General features: G+C 52.9%; 1 protein-coding gene across 1 annotated transcript; it reads right to left on the minus strand.

The window, feature by feature from the left end:
- Positions 1–9387: 9387 nt before the first annotated feature.
- On the minus strand, positions 9388–15384 carry CDC42EP2 (CDC42 effector protein 2). Its single transcript, XM_021685033.1, has 2 exons — positions 15340–15384; positions 9388–11024 (listed from the first exon to the last, which is right to left on the minus strand). The coding sequence occupies exon 2, from the start codon at positions 10685–10687 to the stop codon at positions 10043–10045; it is 645 nt and encodes a 214-aa protein (XP_021540708.1). The 5' UTR covers positions 10688–11024; positions 15340–15384; the 3' UTR covers positions 9388–10042.
- Between the last annotated feature and the right edge of the window lie 5766 nt (positions 15385–21150).

Consider the following 21150-nt stretch of genomic DNA (forward strand, 5'->3'; position numbering starts at 1 on the left):
TTCTCCCTCACTGTGGAATCATGCAAATTCATGTACAAACATGGCTTAATATCCTCTTAAAAAATCAGAGCCCTTCCTTCAGCCTATGGTTGCCTGGGATTATCACCCCCTTTCTTTCCACCCTTTCAAAGCAAAGTTTCTGTTTACCCTCCCTATCTCTCTTGACTTATTTCCAAGTCCCTTTCTGCCCGGTTTAATGGCAATTTTGTTCCCACTGGTTCATTGAAACAGGTCCTAACCAAGACACCATGACACTCTGACCATTCCCTCCTTTTTCTTTTTTTTTAAGATTTAATTTATTTGGGCGCCTGGGTGGCTCAGTCGGTTGAGCGACTGCCTTCGGCTCAGGTCATGATCCCAGGGTCCTGGGATCGAGTCCCACATCGGGCTCCCTGCTCTGCGGGGAGCCTGCTTCTCCCTCTCCCATTCCCCCTGCTTGTATTCCCTCTCTCGCTGTGTCTCTCTCTGTCAAATAAATAAATAAAATCTTAAAAAAAAAAAAAGAATTTATTTATTTGAGAGAGAGAGAGCATGCGCAGGGGAGGAGGGAGAAGCAGAGGGAGAGGGCCAAGCTGAGTGTGGAGCCCAATGAGGGTTGGAGGGGGTTGGATCCCGTTACCCTGAGATCATGGTGTGAGCCAAAATCAAGAGTCCAATGTTCAACCCATCCAACCACCCAGGTGCCCCACATTCCCTCCTTTTTCAAGCTCTTTTCAGGGTCTGAGATGAGCATTTTCCTGGTTGTGCTCTGAACACACTGGCAGTTCCTTCAGCCTCTTTTGCTGATTCTGTCCTTTGTTCCACTTTTTTTTAAAAAGATTTTATTTATTTATTTGAGAGAGAGAATGAGAGACAGAGAGCACGAGAGGGAAGAGGGCAGAGGGAGAAGCAGACCCCCTGCTGAGCAGGGAGCCTGATGTGGGACTCGATCCCCGGACTCCAGGATCATGACCTGAGCCAAAGGCAGTCACTTAACCAACTGAGCCACACAGGCGCCCCTTTGTTCCACTTTTAAATGTCACAGTCCTCAGGGTGTGGTCTTTGGTCTTTGCCATATACCTTATTCCGTCAAGTCCAAGATGCACATTCTTCCTGCCCCCCTCCCCTATTTTAATAGTTCAGAACCAGGCGACATCTTAGCATCACTGTGCCTCCCATCTTATCATTACTGTGGCAGATGGGAGTTGTGGGCTATTTGTCACTGCCTACCCTGCACTAAACTTGCAGAATAGGTACCAGCAGCTTGGAAGAAAAACCCAGAAACAATACTGGCGCACTGTTTTACCCCTAGGAACCAAATGATTGTGGGGACAAAGAGTATCAGAGGTGACTCCAAAGCAGGAGTCAAAGTACAATATGTGGGCGCCTGGGTGCCTCAGTTGGTTAAACATCTGCCTTTGGCTTAGGTCATGACCTCAGGGTCCTAGGATCAAGCCTCACATCGGACTCCCTGATCCGCGGGGAGCCTGCTTCTCCCTTTCCCTCTGCCTGCCACTCCCCCGCTTGTGCACGCGCGCTCTCTCTCTCTCTGTCAAATAAATAAAAAATAAAAGTACAACATGTGTTGTGGCCTGAATGTTTGTGCTCCCCCCTCCCCCGCTTCATATGTTGAAGCACTAACCCCCAATATGATGGTATTTGGAGGTGAGGTATTTGGGAAGTGATTAGGTTTAGATGATGGCTCATATGACGGTGTGGGCCCTCATGATGGGATTAGTGCCCTTATAAGAAGAAGACAGATATCTCTATCCCTGAGGAAAGGCCATGTGATGTCACAGCAAGAAGGCAGATATCTACAAGCCGGGAAGTGGGCTCTCACCAGCCACCAAATCTGCTAGCACCTTGATCCTGGACATCCCAGCCTCCAGAATGGCGAGAAATAAATGCCTGTTGTTTAAGCCACCCAGTCTGTGATATTTTGTTACAGCAGCCCAAGCTGACTAAGACAGCATGCTAGCACTAAAGCTGAACCTACAGAGTTCCTGTGATCCAGCAACTCCACTTGTGAGTATATACACCCAAAAGCATGTGCAAGGATGTACACCACAGCATTCGTTGTAATAGTTCCAAACTGGAAAAAACCCCAATGCCCATAACAGTAGAATGGATTAAACAAAGTGGAAAGAACGAATTATTGTTCTACAGCAATATGAATGAATCTCAAAAACGTAATACTGAATACAAGAAGCCAGTTTCAAAAGACGACATATTGTATGATTCCATTTATATAAAGTTACACCAACAGACACACTAATCTCTGGGGCTAAAACTCCGGAGAGTAGTTATCTTTGGAGGATAGTGACAAGAGTGGGCATGAGGTGGCTACTGAGGTACTAGTAATGTTCTTTTTCTTCATCTGGGTAGTGGGTACATAGGTTTGTTCACTTTAGAAAAATTTATTGAACTACGCAAAATTTGGGCACTTCGCTGCATATATATTTCAATAAGAAATTTAAAATAAAAACTATTCAAAATAATACACAGGCTAGTTCTGTATAATTGGAAAGGTAGTTTATGGGCCCAGAATCAATGCCTTTCAGTTCTTTTCGGATTCTTTTAAGAAATGCTGCATCACTGAACAACGGATGCTCTGAACCAGTGACCAGTATATAGTGTTTCTCTTACAGGAAGGAACCAAGGAGTGGAAGGGGGGTGCAGCCTTTCACAATCTCAACGAATGACTCTTGCAAAATGTTTCCTATTCCTGGGCCTCTGGGTTCGGCCTGATCCAAGGGAGGAATGCTTCCACCAGGGGGCACAATAATGATTTCTCTAAATTAGGAGCTAAGATTACCAATGGGCCATTTTTTTGTTCCGCTTGCCATTTGGCAAAAAAGTAAAAAGCGGGCGCCTGGGTGGCTCAGGTGGTTAAGCGACTGCCTTCGGCTCAGGTCATGATCCTGGAGTCCCGGGATCGAGTCCTGCATCGGGCTCCCTGCTCAGCGGGGAGTCTGCTTCTCCCTCTCCCGCTCCCCCCTCTCCCGCTCCCCCCTCTCATGCTCATTCTTTCTCTCACTCTCTCTCAAATAAATAAATAAAATCTTTAAAAAAAAAAAAAGTAGGGGCACCTGGGTGGCTCAGATGGTTAAGTGTCTGCCTTTGGCTCAGGTCATATCTCAGGGTCCTCAGATCGAGCCCCGCATCAGGCTCCCTGCTCAGCGGGAAGCCTGCTTCTCTCTCTCTCCCTCTACTACTCCTCCCTGCTTGTACTCTCTCACTCTCTCTGTTGAATAAATAAATAAAATCTTAAAAAAAAAAAAGTAAAAAGGGAGTACTACTTACTACTGGCTGGGGTGATTGATTTTTTTTTTCTTAAGATTTTATTTATTTATTTGAGAGAGAGAGAACGAGCACAAGCCAGGGGAGGGGCAGAGGGAGAAGCTGACTCCCCCTGACCAAGGAGACTGATGTGGGACTGGATACCAGGTCCCTGAGATCATAACCTGAGCTGAAGGCAAACACTTAACTGAGTCACCCAGGTACCCTGTGGTGATTGTAATTGTCAAGGTTATTGTTGTAAAATAGGATTGCTGTTAACCAGCAGGGGCAGGGAGAAACAGAAATGAAACCCAGGGGATCTCCCTAATATTAATTTCGGGTAGTTAATGGGAGACAAGCTCCTAGTTAGGTATTTAATTCCAATCTTACCAACTGAACAAACTAAAAAACAGAGGAAATGAAAAAAAAAAATCTTAAAAGCACTGAAAAGATAATGACATAGTAAAGAATAACTGAACCAATATTTAGGAAGCTAAAACCCAAAGAGGTAAGTCCAGAATTCGAAGCAATTTTTGTCCTGGGGACATTTACTGATCTGGAAGATATAACTGTGAAACTGAGCTGTTGTTTTGTGGTTTTTGGTGGGGAGGGTTAAAAATCAAAATCCAAAGCCTGCCCAAGGTAGGAGGATGGACACCCCACCATGGACACATACACGCTTTAAGATGGGATCCTAAATTGTATGGACTTGTAGCCCAGAATCATATCTGCGTGGTTCAGGGAAGCTTAAACCTTGAACTTGGATTAAAGTAGACCCATCCTTATACTGCTCCAGGTCACCTGGCAGAAGCAAGAATATTTGGTATTGAGTAATGGGTTTTATGAAGGAATGTACTGTCATCCTAGTCCCCAAATTATTTCTAAAAATATTTTTTTCAGATATGACATCCAACCCATGGTCAAAGATAATCAGGCACACAGAGTAAAAAGAAACCTTGCACAAGAATCAATACAAAAAATATAAAACATAAATTGACCCACACAAAGATTTAACATATCGGAATTATCTGATACTGACCATAAAATAACATTGCTTATTGTGTTTAAAGGAGTAAAAAACCAGTATAAAAACATTTGTTGGGGGGGGGCACCTGGGTAGCTCAGTTGGTTAAGCATCTGCCTTCGGCTCAGGTCATGATCCCAGGGTCCTGGGATCGAGCCCCACATTGGGCTCCCTGCTCAGCGGGGAGCCTGCTTCTCCCTCTCCCTCTGCTGCTCCCACTGCTTGTGCTCTCTTGCTCTGTCAAATAAATAAATAAATAAAATCTTAATAAAAAAACAACCCACATCTGCAGGGGACAAGTACTTATTAAGAAGTGCCACAAAGGAATTTTAAAAGAACAACATAGAACTTCTCAAACTGAACAATACAATAATCAAAATTAAGAACACAATGAGTCCTTTAAGCAGATTACTCATAGCTGAAGAGAGAACATAGAAACTAGAAGCTGGATAGGCAGAAATTGTCCTTAATACTGCATAGAAAGACAAAAGAATAGAAAATACAGAAGTAGAGCAGAAACATAGATATAGAGAGAGATCTAACATACATTTAAAAAAAGATGTTTTTATGAAGTCAGCTCCATGCCCAGTGTGGAGCCCAACGAGAGCTTGAACTCACGACCCTTGAGAACAAGACCTGAGCTGAGACCAAAAGTCAGATGCTTAACTGAATGAACCAGCCAGGCTCCCCCTAATATACATTTAATTGGATGTCAGAGGGTAAGGAGAGAGAAAGGGGCAGAGGCAATGTTTAAAGAGAAAATGATAATTTTCCAATAATGCTAAAAGGGGTGTTTGTTTGTTTGTTAAAGATTTTATTTATTTATTTGACAGAGAGAGACACAGCGAGAGTAGGAACACAAGCAGGGGGAGTGGGAGAGGGAGAAGCAGGCCTCCTGTGGAGCAGGGAGCCCGACACGGGGCTCGATCCCAGGACCCGGGGATCATGACCTGAGCGGAAGGCAGACGCTTAACAACTGAGCCACCCAGGCACCCCAAGAGGTGTTTGTTTTAAGATTTTATTCATTTGAGAAAGAAAGAGAGTGAGAGCACAAGCAGGGGGGAGGAGCAGAGAGAGAAGGCGAAGCAGACTCCCCGCTGACCAGGGAGCCCGTTGAGAGGCTCCATCCCAGGACTGTGGGACATTGACCGGAGCTGAAGGCAGACGTGTAACCGACTGAAGCACCCAGGCATCCCTGAAAGATGTGAATCCATAGACTGAAGAAGCCAAATAAGACTGAATTGAGCTAAATAAAGACTTCATGGAAGTAAATGCTAGAGTATTTGGGATGAAGTGTTACAATGTCTGCAACTTATTTTCAAAAGGTCAGGATAATAATTTTTATGGGCAAAGAGATAAAGCAAATGAGGCAAAATGGTAAAAATGGGCAAATCTGGATGAAGGTATATGGATTTACATTGTACTTGTCTTTCAGTATTTCTGTAGGATTGAAATGTTTCAAAATAAAACCTTTGGGAAAAAAGTCAACTCTATACAGGGAGATCCACCGAGGACTCAGATTCTTTAAAAATAGAGGTCTGGGACGATGTGGCCCTGGTAAAAAACCCTGAACCACCAGGATGCAGGCTGAAGGCAAAGGGAAGGGGCCCCTGGCTGGCCCAGTGAGTAGAGCGTGAAACTCTTTATCTCGGGGTCATGGGTTCAATCCCCACGCTGGGGGTAGAGATTACATTAAAAAAATAAAATCCTTAAAAAAAAAAGGAAAAGAAAATCTTTTTCAAGGGGAATACGAACTGGATAGTGAAGGAGGGGAAGTTATTCATACCAGCCACATTTTGTAGAAAAAGTCTGTCGCTTTTACATATATTTCTCCTCTTGCTGTGTCAAGTATATTCTTACATATTTTAATTCTCCCATTCTTCTCTCCTTCTTTCCACTCTTGCATATAGGGTGTATTGGTGGTAATTAACTTTACAGCATAGTTCATAGTTTGCAAAACATTGAGATGGGTTGGTAAAAAAAAAAAACTGCAGGAGGGAGGAATGAACATCTGAGAATCCTGGCCTTGCAAGTGGGTGTGATCATGAACAAGATTTTGAGTTGTCTCCCTTTGGAAGAAGAGTGAATACATTTTTGACAGAAAGAGGAGTAGATGCATTATACTAGGGAGGCTTATATTACCTCACGTTTATAGGAAGTAATGCATGGATGTTGGGCATCTCAAACAGTGGACAGTGGGGACACTGGGTGCCCAACAATTTCTTCTATTTGGGGGAATTCCTTTTTGTGGGTGGTGTTTGGAGGGCACAGTGCCTGAGCAGCATTATACAAGCTGAAGAGGAAAGATCCTTCTCTTCACCCATGGCTACTTTGGTGCAAGCAAGTATTCCTAGTTTAGTTAATCTGACGCTTCAGGTGCCCTGCCTAGTTCCCTTTTTCCAGCCTGACACAGTAGCCCTGAGTGGTTTTCCAGGGCCCTTGGGCGGGTGCCTGATGCAGGGTGGGTGGGGAGCAGTTCCAGCGGACCCAGGACAGGCATGGCTTCTGTGACCTCAGCTCAGGTCCAGGGTGAGGTGCGGCCTTCCAGCTGGGCAAAGCTCTAAGGAAGGTTTGCTTTTTTTTCTCGTCTTCCCTTTCCAAGGCATAAGGTACAAGCCTTTCAAGCACAGAGAGGGAGCCTGCAGGCAAGGAGCTGGGCTCTTCTGCTCCTTGCCCTTTGCCTTCACACTTTACCAGGGTCTGGGGTGGAACCCGTGTTGGGGGAGAGGGTTGCAGTCGAGTATAGGCTTCAGGGTCTCACAGATCTGGGTAAAACCCCACTACTGATAGTGAAACCCCTAATCTCTAATGATGGCAAAATCTTCTGACTAAAAAGACAAAGTTTAGCGGGGATGTAACATGATGCAGCTTCTGTGGAAAATAAGATGGTGGTTCCTCAAGAAATCAAATATAGAATGACATACTATGGGGGCGCCTGGGTGGCTCAGATGGTTAAGTGTCTGCCTTCGGCTCGGGTCATGATCTCGGGGTCCTGGGATCGAGCCCCACATCGGGCTCCCTGCTCCGCGGGAAGCCTGCTTCTCCCTCTGCCTCTCTCTGTGTGTCTCTAATGAATAAATAAATAAAATCTTTTTTTTTTTTAAGATTTTTTATTTTATTTATTTATTTGAGACAGAGAGAATGAGAGAGAGAGAACACATGAGAGGGGGGAGGGTCAGAGGCAGAAGCAGGCTCCCTGCCGAGCAGGGAGCCCGATGCGGGACTCGATCCAGGGACTCCAGGATCATGACCTGAGCCGAAGGCAGTTGCTTAACCAACTGAGCCACCCAGGCGCCCTAAATAAATAAAATCTTAAAAAAAAAAAAGAATGACATAGTATGATCCAGCAATTCCACTTGTGCGTATATACCCAGAAGAATGGAAAGCAAGGATTCAGGTATTTGTGCACTCATGTTCATAGCAGCATCGTTCACAGTAGCCCAGAGGTAGAAGCAACCGGGTGTCCATTGATGGATGTACGGATACACAAAATGTGGGATAGACAGACAATGACATATTATTCAGCCTTTAAAAGAAGGAAATTTCAACACATGGATGAACCTTGAAGATGTCAGGCTAAACGAAATAAGCCGATCACCAAAGGACAAATACTGTGTGACTCCAGTTACATCAGGTCCCAAGAGTAGTCACATTCGTAGAGACAGGAAGTAGATGGTGGTTGCCAGGGGCTGGGGGAAGGGAGAGTGGGGAGTTAGTGTTTCATGGGTACGGAGTTTCACTTTGGGAAGATGAAGAAAGTTCTGGAATGGATGGTGGTGATGGTTGCAGAATAACATGAATGTATTTAATGCCACTAAATCATACACTTAAACATGGTTAAAACGGTCAGTCTCATATTGTATATATTTTAACACACACACGTAGCTCTGTGGCCAAGCAAAATGCCTCGGGGTCAAATTCAGCCCCCACTCTGAAATCTGACACAGGGAACGGAGGCAGGAGAGGCTGGGGGCGGGCTGGGAGTCTGGGATCCGCAGGGTCAGGAGGATGGAGAAGAACCAGCGGAGAATGGAAGAAGGGAACAACCGAGGCTTGAACCTGTCCCCAGCCATCCGCGTGGTCTGTACCAGTCGGACACAAGCCCCACCTTGGCACTCTCCCCTCCTCTGTCCCCACTGTCCCTGCCCCGTCCAGGCCTCCTCATCCTGCAGTGGCTTCTTCCTCTCTGACCTTCAGTCCATCGTCCCTTGGCCCAGGTGGTGACCCTCCTAAAACCTGGATCTGACCACGTGTCTCTCCTGCTTAAAATCCTTCTGCAGCTCCCCATTGCCTCTGCTCAGCCTTGTAAGCAAAGCTGTTCCCAGCTGACTCCAACCTGTTTTCACAGTCCTGTCTCTCCCAAGCCCCGAGTCCTTTGTGTCCATAGCCACTTTTGAGTACCTTCCATGTGGCAGTTCATAAACCTTGTCCCTATTTTTTCCCACAACCCTGCAAGGTAGGTAGTCGACCCATTTTAGAGATGGAGAAACTGAATCTCACACAGACTATGTCAGACCCAGCGATCTATGCTCTTTTCACCACTTGGCGGCTCCTCTGTCATTCACTCCGGTGCCTCAGTGTCTTTGCTTATGCACAAGCATATCTTAGCCTTCAGGTTTGGCTCAGAATCACATCTGACCATCTTAATGGGCCCTGACACCAGCTGCACCTCTGCCCCAGGCATTCTCGATCTTGTTTTCTTCATAGTTGTTCAACATGGTAGGAAATCCTCTTACTTGCTTACAAATTCAATATCCTTTTCCCACTAGAATCCAAGCTACAGGAGAGCAGGGATTGCGTCTGTCTGATATCCCCAGCACCTGGAATGCGCTTGAGTGCCCTGTAGATGCTCATTAAATAGTGCTGACGAGCACAGTCGGACACCTCCCGGCCCCAGGCCCGGCCCTCCCTCCTGCGTGCTCCCTTAGTCCTCTGAAGCTGGAGAAGCTGCTGGTCCCTTGCACTAGGGGTTATTCTTTCATTCTTGGGTCTCCCCCAATAGACCCCCGCAGCCTGGGCACGGCGCCTGGCTCACACCAGTGCTCAGCCACCTCCTGTAAACACCAATGTCTCCAGTTGGCATTTGGTTGGTTCCTACTCCCAGATAGAAGCTTTCAAAGGGCACAAACCCTTCTGGGAGTGGGGTCCCCCCGCCCCCAGGTCAGCCCAGTTTGCAGAGACCGGTCTGTCTTCCGGAGGGAACCTAGGTCAAGGGTGCGGGGAGCACAACCACCAGCAGCAGCAAGTTTTATTGCGACCAGAACCTCCTGGTCATGTGAGGGGGATGGGGCCGAGGGACATTCGGTCATCAATGCCATGTTCTCAGTCCAGGACACAGAGCCAAAGGTCTACCTGGCTGTGCTGTGCCTCCCCCCCCCGGACCCCAATCAGGGCATCCCACGGGGATGAGGCAGAAGGCAGGTGGAAAGAGGAGTCCATCTTGGCAAAGCCTTCATCCAAGGGATGTGAGGGAAGGAGGAGCAGTTGGTGGTGGGGGTCCAGGTGGCCCAAGATGCTCAGGGCACTTTGGGCTGACTTCTGCAGGTGTCCTTAGTGCATTTTAGGGGAAAGCAATGAGGCACACTCTGCCCCTAGGGAGGGGCTGGGAAGGAGGGAAACAAAGGCTCAAAGAAAGAAATCACTGGCCAGCGACCACACAGTGGGACCTCAGGAATCCTGACTTCTAGGCCAGGGCTGTATCGCCCCTCTGCCTCCCAGCAATCGCTTGATCCTGAGCACCCGGCCTGGCCAGCCTTGCTCCTACGTGGGGATCTGCATGTGGCCCAGGTCCTGGTCCATGATCTGGAGGACGTCGTCCAGGATGGAAGGCCCCAGGTCCACGTGCAGGGAGAGCAGGGAGCTGGCATGGGACAGGAAGGGCTCCTCAGCCCCTGACTCGGTGGTCAGCCCGTTGTGGGCAGAGCCAGCCTCTGGAATTCTCCAGATGTCCACACTCCCTGCCTCCTTCGGGGAAGGCTGTGGGGAAGGCTGTGGGGTCTCCAGGTGCAGGCGAGGGGGTTTGGGTGGGGCCTGGGCTGTGGGCAGGGTGAGGGCCTGGGGCCCACCGATGACAGGGAGGGAGATGGCATTCTTGAGCAGAGGGGACGGCCCTTCGGGGAGCTCCCGCCCGCACAGCGTGGCGGTGCGGGTGAACTGGAAGGGCAGGTTGAAGGCGCCATCCTCCTCAGGTCCCTCGACCGCCGTCCCTGGCAGGAGGTGAAACTTGCCCTGCAGGAAGGAGATGTCGCCGAACATGTCGCTGCCCCCACCGCTGCCGATATGGATGGTGTGTCGGAAGTCCCCCAGCGGCGGGCTGATCATGTCCGACGACAGCAGGTCCCGCAGCTTCTCCTTCTTGCCCTTGCGGCTGCCGCGCTTCAGGTAGATGGGCACCTTGGTGGACATTGTGACCTCAGCGCCCAGGCCTGGCTGCTGGCGCTCGGGACGGTGCACCCGCGGGGACCGCGGCCTCCTGCTACCTCCTCTCACCGCCCTGGCCAGAGACACCAAAACCTCGCCGAAGGGCGAAGACTGCCGTGTGGGGTGTGACCGATGTTGGCCCAAGGGACGAGAAAAAGAAAGAGTAATGATCAATGAAGTCAGAGGGCTGAGACAACGAAAATCGTTTTCTCCCGAAAGAGTTGAAAATGCTCTGGAAAATTAGCAGCCGCAAGGTGGAGGTCTTGCAGGGAGCAACGCTCTCCGGTCTTGTCCTCACGAGTGTCTCCCGGGGGCTGAGGAGCTGCAACACCAAAGGTATAAGTGAGGGACAGAAGGACATAAGGCAGAGGCATCCGTGCCATTTTGGGGGGCCCTGTGTCGGCCCCGGGAGCCCAGGTGGGGCCACTCTCCCATGGAAACCATGTTGGAAGAAGGGCCTGTTCGCTTACAGACTCACTGCCCCTTGGGGCCTGGATAACTAGCGCCAAGCCCCCCTCCTGACCAGTGGGGAAGCTGAGGCCCGCGAACCTGGGTGACGGCCCCGGAGTCATATCCCAAGTCCTGGCTCTGGTCTCCTGCCCTGGGTCTCCGGCTTTGCTCTTCGCTGTTGTCTGGGTGCTCAGCCCCTACTGCACAACAACTGTGCCCCAAGACGTAACAAGTGTCAAGATTGTTGGGGGGGCGGTCTCACAGACTTGTCTCAATCCCCTAGTTGACCAAGGAGAGAGATCCCATAACCTCTGTCTCGCCCACCTGTCTGTGCCAGGCCTGGACACGCGGCAGGTGTTCAGCCAACAGGGCCGAATGTAGACACCTTCTGATAGGCCCAATCTCATCCCACCTGGAAGTGGGGTCACATCGGAGTTCCCCCTTTTTCCTCCGGGTTAGCAGTTCCTAGCTCCCGGACCGAGTCTGACATAGTTACTGTCCCTCCACCCCTCCCAGCACCTGAGGGTTAGATGGAGTGGAGGGTACAAATATTTTTGGGGGCTCTGCTCTGTGCCTGGCATTTTGCTGAGTTCCTTGCAAACACATCTCATTTAATCATTGCAACCACCCTCCTCTCATCCTCATTTAAACATTGCAGTCAGAACACATTTTGGAGGGATTTGCACAAGGCATTGCCGAGGGAGAGAAGCAAAATGCAAAAGCGTAGTCTGGAAGATTCCATTTCTGGGGCACCTGGGTGGCTCAGTCGGTTAAGCGTCTGACTCTTGGTTTGGCTCAGGTCACTATCTCAGGGTCGTGAGATCGAGCTCTGCGTTGAGCTCCACGCTCAGCGGTGAGTCTGTTTGAGATTCTCTCCCTCTACCTCTGCCCCACTCGAGAGCTCTCTCTCTCTCAAATAAATAAAATCTTAAAAAAAAAATTCCATTTCTGACAGCAGTGACCAACTCCCCTCCCCTCTGCCCCTTCCCCATATATGCATGCATGTATGTGTACCTACAGACACAGGTCCGCATAGATATAATCTTACATAAAAAGAGAGAAGAATCTGGAAGGCCAGCACTGGGTTGTCATATGGGCTATGTAGATTGGGGTGGGGGTCAGGGAAGGGGTGTGGGGTGGGGGTCAGGGAAGGGGTGTGGGGTCAGTGACATGGAAAGGTGTCCTTGAAAAAAATTACCTATAATATTTGGTACTGTTACTATAAAATGATATATGTAACTGTGAAAAGGATGGTTGCCAAAATGTTGGTGATGGTTCTCTCAAGATAGCAGATTTAGATGACTTTGCCTTTCTTCTTCATACTTTTATAAGCTCAAAATCTTAATAATAAGCATGTGTTACTTAGGTGCACATATTATTTATGTAATCAGAAAAAATAAAGCTATTTTTAATGTGGAAAAAATAAGTGCACTCTGGCGGGGTGTCATACTGGTTTAACAGAAAAAGGAAGCGATGCAGGCCCTCCTTGGCGTTCCCACGGTGGGGGACTAGCCTCAAACGGGGCTACGAGAGAGCCCAGATGTAGAATCTGAGCACAAAAGGCAAAGAAAAGAAATGTGTCCAAGGTCATCCAGAGGGTAACCAGATGAGCACCCCTCCCCCACTGTTCCCTCCCCGGGCAGCCAGGGGCTGAGCAGGTAGGAAATTGGCCAGGAGGGGTGGAGCCAGCCACAGCTGGGAGCCCTGGCGGGTCCTTGGCCCCATTCTCCATCCTGGGCAGGGTGAGGAGAGAATGAGGGGCTGGCAGGAGGGAGCAGGAAGAAGGAAGGGGGATGCAGGAGAGGCAGAGTCCCAACTCCCAGCCCAGGCCCTCACTCAGGAAACCCCACCCAGGACCGGACACCCCAGGTCAGTCACACATAGCCACAGAGACCGGACATCTTGCCCCTCCCTGAGCACCTGCAGTTTAACAGGAAACAAAGGAATGACTCTCCAGTGGCGGGATTCCAGCTAAGCCTGGAAGGAGCTGTGCGCAGGGTGGGGGAGGCAGTGGGCACTGCGAGGTCCTGGGATCCCATCCCTCACTCACAGAACAGACCTTTACCTGTGACCATCATGCCAGACCTGGGGGCATGCCAACACACATCCTACCTGTCTCCTTGGTAGGCAAGCAGTCCTGGGGCAGCTTTTCCTTCCTTTCCACTCATGAAGAGTGGGTCAGACTGGTGGGATTTGTCATCCCCCGCCCCATCACACAGGGCGCCAAGACAGCCTGAGTGTTTCCACAACAAACTGGGCGTCCCTGACAGCTGTCTCACTCTGAGCCAGATGTACCCACCCAGTTCCAGATGTGGGGAGAACTGGGGCTGGGGGGAAGGGTTGGGCCAGCATCAGCCACCCAGGGGAGAGCTGGGAATTGCACTCATCAAGCCCCAAGCATTCAGATTTGGCAAGCATGAGACCCCAGGCTCCAGCTGCCCTTGCACGGTTCCCATTTTAAAGCTCCCAGGCAGAGCATGGTGGGCGTCACCACTGCCTTTTACAGAGGCAAAAGCTGAACCTCAGAGACCTTAATGTTGCTGAGGTCGCCCGCTGGGAAGAGGAAAAGTGGGCCCCAGTACCCAGCCAGGTTCCTGTGGCTCTGATGCAGTGGGCCACCCAACCTCTGAAAACTGGGGAGCGGGAAGAAACAGGCTCCCAGCTAGGCTGGGGCCACTCGGTCCCCAGGCCTCCTCCATTTAAGTCCAGTTGGCTGCCCCTCTCCCCCAACTTGCAAGGATCCAGAGATATGAGAATGAGCTCTCCATCAGGACAAGGCTATGGGGGGCCTGAGGGTGGCTTCCCCCAGAAGTGGGAGGAGCAGATGAGAGCTTGCCCTGGACAGGAGCCCTGGGCCTCCTTCAGAGAGAAATACTTCCGGGAGGCACAGCCCCTTCTGTCGCTAGGAGTACTAGGCCACTCCCCACCAACGGTGTTCAAAGAGCCACCCCCTGACCTTGAAATCAGGAGCCCTACCTTGAATCCATCTCCATCTGGGACTCACTGTGAACTTGGGCAAGACAACTCTCCTTTCTGGCCCTCACCTTCCCCATCCATAAAATGGGCTGACAAAGCCGTCACCAGAGGGCTACTGGAAGACCCTACTGCCACAGTGCAAATGAGAGATGTACGACAGACAGGGTTAGGGGGTCCCTGTCAGCCCTGTCATTCACTCAGCAAATAGCTGTAGGGGCTTCCTCAAGCATTTTGGTTATCGGGGACACTGCTCCGAACAAGACTAAAAACGAAAGCCTCCATCCTCCAACCGACCGCCCTCTCCCGCCTGCCCTGGAGGCAGCCTGCGCAGAGTCCCGCTCGCCGGCGGCGGGGAGTCTCCCGGGGTCCCTGTGCGGGGCGGCGCACGGCTCGATGACCGCTAGGTGGCGCGCGCGCGCTCTGTCGCCCCGCATCTCGGAGGAGTCCCGGCGCGCATCGGAGTCTGGAGCGCGCTTCGGACTCCGTCCAGGCAGGGGCCCCCCAAGGAGTGGCACATTCGCGTATCAGATGCGGATCGTCTGAGGGATCTTCTTCTCTTGGGGTGCTTTGGCCTCACAACCAGACAGTAGGGGGGAAAGGGGACGATCGGGGATCTTGCCAAGGTCTCCAAGCTTTGGGAGGATCCTCCCCCGTGCTTTCCGGCCTGGGCGATGTCCGAGTGTCCGCTGGGCGCAGGGCCAGAGCTCGGACGAGCAGGCCCCCACCCCTGGCTCCCTCGGGTCCGGTTCCTCAGCCCCAGCTCGGGTTGCGGCGCCGACCCCTCCCCGCCCTCTGTCCGAGCGCCCAGGCTGGATCCGTTTCAGGACACTCGAGGCCGCGGCTAAAGATAGGAGGACACCTCACCATCGACTAAAAATACGACCCCCAGCTCGGGCGGGGACGCTGGGCGGCGGGAGGACGCTCCCGCGTCCCGGGTGTGGGGCGGAGGCGAGGGCTCAGGGTGAAGGGCGGGACCACAAGTTCGGGTTCGGGATGCGGGGCGCCTCGCAGGCGGAGGGGGCGCGGGCGTGGCCGCCTGGATCGAGGCGCGGGCGGGAAACACCATGGAGCCCGAAGCTCCCGGGAAAGGAAATGCGCAGGGGTGACACAGGGGCCGGGGCGCAAGCCGGGCCGGGGCGCCACCGGGATGGCCCTCTCAGGGGGGCCCCCGGGAGTCGCGGACTCGCTGCAGAGTCCCGGCCCGAACTCACCTTGAGGCGCGCAGGCGGCGGACCCGCGGGTTGCGAAAGCTCGGGAGCTGGACCGCGCGGCTCTGGGACGCGATCCCGGCTCTGAACTCACAGTGAGGTCCGTGGCCCCTGAGGCCCCGCCCCTAGCCCGGGGAGCCAATGCCCGGGCAGTCCCCAACCAGGCCCCGCCCACACCCCCGCCCCACCCGGGGCCTCGCCTGTGCTCCCCCTTCCGTGGCGCGGCGCCCAGGTCCAGCAGCCGCGCGGGCGCGGGGTCCAGTGTAGGCTCGGGCGGCTGCGGGCCGGGCGGTTTCGGGTGCCCGGGCTGGACTCTGCGGACTCCGGCTGTGCCTGTCGGAACCAGAACTCTCGGTGTTCGAAGGGCCAAGGGGGCGGCAGCCGGAAGACCGAATTGTGGTTCTTCAGAATTCACCGAGCGTCCTTGGACCCGTTCCCTCCCTGGAGGGCTGGGTCTGGGGAGGCGCCCGCACGAGTGTATTCAGTGGCCACTAAGGGAATGAATGAGGCCTTGGAGGCACCCGAGTTAAAATATTAACAAACTTGCAAGAGCTTTAAGGAGTTTACCGCCCCCTAGCAAAGAGGGCACGGAGGGTGTGCAGGGAGAGTGGCCTGGACACGCCCGTTTGCCTTCAGTTTAGGTGGCTTCCGGGGCGGGGGTGGAACCCATACTTAGACTCCTTCTAACTTTGTTTCATTCATTCATTCATTCATTCATTCATTCATTCATTCATTCGGTACTAGAAACATTTATTGAAGGGCAGGCCCTGCACGGGGCACGGGACATAGGCAGAAGGAACCTGCCCTCCCTCCATTCAGTGATTCAACAGAGACTGAAGCATCTAGCAGCACCTGCTGCTGTTCTTGTCGCTGGGAATTCAGCGCTCTAGGAAAGCCAGAAAACTGAAGCTCAGGGCCCTGATGGTGATCTGCTCCGCCTCAAACGGCAAGACCTGTGGTCTTTGGGCCTTCCTCCTGCCTCAGGCTTCTCACCCAGCCACTAGCCCCCTTGCCCTGCACTTTCTCCCACAGCACAGCCCTGAGGGGACCCCTGTTCTGTGCCAAGCCTTCAGCACTGCCTCTGAGCCATGGACCCAGGTGCCGTGCTGGCTCTGCTTCCCGCTTGCTCTGTGGCCACAGGCAAAGGACAGTCCCTTTCTGAGCCTCTTTGCCTGTAAAAGGAGAGTTACATGAGTCCCAAACAAGATAAGAAACTTGTGTGTGCTTTGTGGATGGGCACACAGCCCACATAGGGGCCACTTTCATGCAAACATTGGAACAGTCGATTTGAGGGACAGCAGGCTGGCCTCACCACCTGACCTGGAATGACTCCACAGATGAGACCTCCTGAGCCTGCAGGAATGTGGCTGAGGCATGGCCCCCTACCCTCTACCCATCTGCTGAGAGTCCTCCTTTGGGGGAAGGAGGTTGGGAAGGGTCAAGAGCTCCATTCAGAGCTGGTGACAAAATAGAAAGTTGCAGGGTTGGAAGTTTGGACAGCAAAGACATCGGAGGCCACATGACACTGGGAACCAGTTCCAGAGAGGTTGGGGGGGGGCTACTGGGGAACATTGGGGGATGGGTAGAGAACAGTGGCTTTGGCCCCCGCAGCCTGGCCCTAGCCCCTGCTCCCCTCCCTCAGCGACTAGGGAGCCATCTCTCCAGCCTGGCTGCCAGGCCAGGACTCCTAACCGGGGCCCAGAGTCATGGGGACGACCGTCTGTGCTCTGGGGGAGACTGTTTTAAGTCCACCTGGATGTGACAAGGTTCCAGCTAAGTGCTGGCTCCCCATGCTGCTCGGTACACCCCTGCCATCAGCCAGAGCTCAGGGCCCACCCGCACAAAGCCTACATCCAAGGCATGATTGGGGCCTGGTGGTGGGTTCTATGCTTTGCAAGCACTCAGGTGAGTGCTTCATCCTCTTCATGCACAGATGAGGTTATGTCACTTGGCTGGGGCTGGAGGAATCCCTCAGGAGCCTGCTGACAGCTCCTCTCCTTGAGGTTTTGCTGAATAGGCAGGATCTTTGCGTACACACCCGGTGGCTGTGGAAGCCCTGCAATTAATGTGCATTTATGAAACAGGATTTCATTTGCTAAAATTGGCTTTTTTTGCGCAACTTCTCAGGCTGTGTGTAAGGGCCTGAGTGTGGGCGGGGAGGCTGGGATCCTGGGCCAGGGGATAGCCAGGGTGTCCTGCTTTTCTGACTCAACAGACAATCAGGTCAAGTGTCCTCCTCTTACCCCGACTGCACCCCATGTCCAGGGTCTAATACCTCAGCCAAGGCCTGGACTGTTCTCACTGGAAGGACTCCTGGACACCCTGGTGGCTGAAGGGGCAGGACCCTGAAGGGCGTTTGGGAGGGGTTAGAGGCAAGGAAGGCTACTGATGGAGAAATGCCTGGAATGGGCTATTCAACTTCCTTCTCCTCCTCTGGGAGCTCTCCTTGGCCCGGAGATGGGTCTAGCTGGTTTCTCCCACCCCATGGCTGCTCCCCCCTCCCCCATAGGGCCCTGTAATCACCACACAGTGACTGACTCAGCCCTTCCTTCCCCTCCCAGCCCCTTCTTCCTGGAAATCATCTACGTCAGCAGCCCGAGCCCCTGTGGAGAGAGTCGGAAGCCCTCTCCTCCAAGGTTAAGTGGGGAGGATGGAGGGGCTGGCAGGGAAGGACCCCAAGGTTGCAGCCAGCTCTCCATAGCCCCACCTACCTGGGAAGCTAGGGCTCTGGGATGCAGGTGGGACAGTAGTGACCAGGAGTCTGGGGGCAGGTCTGGGAGCAGAGGGTCACAAGGGAAGGGTAGTGATAATCTTGGGGGGACCTAGGGGGCCAGTGAGAAAAGACAAAGTATCTGGAAGGGGCTTCAGCACCCCTACCGCCCAGGGCCATAGGGCAGCAGGGAGCCAGGCAGGAGCTCCATCCGCCCCTAGGAAGCCTCCTCCACCTCAGCCTGAGCTCAGTCTGCAGGGCCCCATGGCCTCAGCCAACCCCAGGCCTGGGTTGGATTTTTCCTTGATTGTTTCTTGTTTCCTTCCTCCCCTGGGCTCCTGCCAACTCCAGCCCTGCGCTCCTTGCTCTTCACCCTCCTTTAGAGAACTCTGATCTGCCAGAGGCTGGGATTCCAGATGAGAGTCCCCTTGGAGCTTCCCCCAGTTTTTGCCTCTGTCTTGAACCCCTCCTGGGGAGTTGGGTGTCAGGGCCTTGTGGGGGGACTTTCCTTTGGGTCTGGATTTTGGCCCCAGGCCTAGAACCATGGGGGTTTCCAGAGTGGTGACAGCTCTGTCCTAGGAGGGACCAGCCCAGGCACTTCCCCCAGAGGCCTTTGGGAGCATCCCAGCTGCATGGCTGTCCTTTGGCCTGGGGAACACAGAATCAGCAGGGGCAGTCTTCAACACTTCCCACCTCCTCAAGACACTCTGTCACTGCTCATTTTGAAAACTCATATTTGATTCTACTTCTTGCCTATGGCTATGCTGGCAAAGACGCAGGTGGCCAAGGCTGGTCCCCGGCTTGCAGGGAACAGATAACCCCAAATGAAACAAATAGCCAATGCTAAAACAACACATTCTGTGCCATAAAGGAGGTCCTCCAGGGTAGAGGCTGATGGGAGTGTTAAGAAAACTTCAAGGAGGAGGTGATATTTGAGCAGGGTGTTAATGGATGAATAGGAGTTCGCCAGGCAGGGAAAGGGAAAGATGTTCCAGAGGGAGCAGGCAGAGGCAAAGGCAAAGGTCAGGAAGAATACAAGTAGATGCACGGTGTGATCCGGGAAACAAGAGATATCCAGAGACCATGGCATAGGAGAGGCGGAAAGTCCAAGAGGGTAGTGGGTGAGCACTGTCTTCCCTGTCCAGCATGCATCCCTCTTACTTTTTTTTTTTTAAAGATTTTATTTATTTATTTGAGAGAGAGAGCACATGAGAGGGGGGAGGGTCAGAGGGAGAAGCAGACTCCCTGCCGAGCAGGGAGCCCGATGCGGGACTCGATCCAGGGACTCCAGGATCATGACCTGAGCCGAAGGCAGTCGCTTAACCAACTGAGCCACCCAGGCGACCCATCATCCCTCTTACTTTGGTGCCCACCACTCAGTTTTCCAGAGTCTCCAGTGTGACTAACCCCACCCCCAAGGCAAAAGTCTCCCTCTTACCCCTGCCCCCAGGCAGACAACCAGCATTATCAGCTTCTTGTAAACACTTCTGGAGATACTCTTTGCCTGTGCAAGCAAAGCCCCTCCCATCCTTTCTACACAAATGGCAATATCTAGGTGAGTAGGGCCCCCCCACCCCGGTCCGGCAGGTCCTGGGGGGAGGACAGGCTCTACGTAATGTCAGAAGCAGTGGAGGTGACCCCCAGGGCGTCTGGGAAACTGCGTCTCATTGAGCCTCTGCCCTTCCGGTTGTTCTGCACCTTGCTTTTTTTCAGTTAACATTACATGTATGACCACCCCATATCAGTACACAGAAAGTGTCCTCAGTTTCCCTTTTTTGCTGCTGCCTAGCTTTCCAGGGTGTCATGGTATACCTAAGTCGTTCTCAGCCGGCCGTCCTTTTGGTTGTTCCCAGACCTTTCCTATGAGAAGCAGGGCTCCGTGAGTCACCTTGTACAGCTGCGCATTCACACACACGTGAGCACAGCTGCGGAATAATTGCTACGTGCTTGGGGGTGGGGGCGGTGAAAGGACACGCGCTGTTGTCATTGGTCAGCTCTGTCTGCTGGTTCTTCCAGGGGATGTGCTGGGTACCAGGCCCCTGCACAGACTGCGGGGCCCCTCTCTCCTCAGCCTCCCCAAGCGCCTGGTTCTCGAGCTCTTTGATCTCTGCTAGTCTGCAAGGGAAACCTAAACCTAGCCAAAGGAGCCTCCGTGTAGCTACACGTGTAGCCTCCGTGTAGCGAAGTGAGTTTGGCCGTCTTTTCCTTGGCTTCGGGGCCATTCCTCGTTCCTTCTCTGTGGACTGGCTGCACGGTTTCGCTTAGGAAGGTCGCTTCAGAAAGGGGGACCTTGGAGGGAGGCCTGACCGGAGGCAGGGGCCACTCTGGGGACAGTTGGTTCAGGAAAGAGACAGAACTTGGCTCTGAGCTGTGGCGTAAAAGCCAGAGTTGGAGATAATAAGTAGAAAGATTGGAATTTGGTGACAGACCGGCCACGGGGCCCATGGAGGGAGGAGAAGGGGGGCGTCGAGCCCAATCCAGGGTGATGACTCAGGGTGGAGTGGGTGGGGGAGGGAAGGGAGGACGGTGGGGCCACCAAAGGAGGTGGAAGATTCTGGGGGTGAAGATGATGTGCCTCCTGCCCTTTCTCCGCCCCACATGCCCCTGCTTACACACTTCTGGGTCCACAGTCCCTGGGCAGGGCCCCTGCTGCCCCCTCTCCCTCTGCCGCAGGGGCAGCCCCCTTGCACATGCTCCGCCCCTCGCCTCACCTGGCCACCTCCCTGGGGCGCATCATGCCGCTCTCAGCTGTGGCCTCTCTCCCCCAGGGAAGTCTTCCACACCCCTAGTTGATGTCAAGTCCCCTTGTGATCCCTTGGAGAAACCCTGGACCACTGTCCCCTCTGTGCTACCGTCCACTGATTCACGTCCGGCCCCCCCCCCGGACGGTAGCCACCAGCGTCTCCCCAGAGTGCGGGCCACATAGCAGGTACCTGATGAACAAGCAAACGAATGGATCCGCGAATGAATGACATGAGGCTGGGGACAGCAGGAAGGGGGCGTTTCGGAGACGGGGTTTAGGAAGTAAGAGCCGGGAGCCAAGGACTTCTCTGCGGGCCCCGCCCTGGCGCCCCCTCTGCACTGGGCCCGGCTTTGGTTTTCTC

This window comes from Neomonachus schauinslandi, chromosome 11 (genome assembly GCF_002201575.2).
Source record: "Neomonachus schauinslandi chromosome 11, ASM220157v2, whole genome shotgun sequence".
Classification (NCBI taxonomy): domain Eukaryota; kingdom Metazoa; phylum Chordata; class Mammalia; order Carnivora; family Phocidae; genus Neomonachus; species Neomonachus schauinslandi.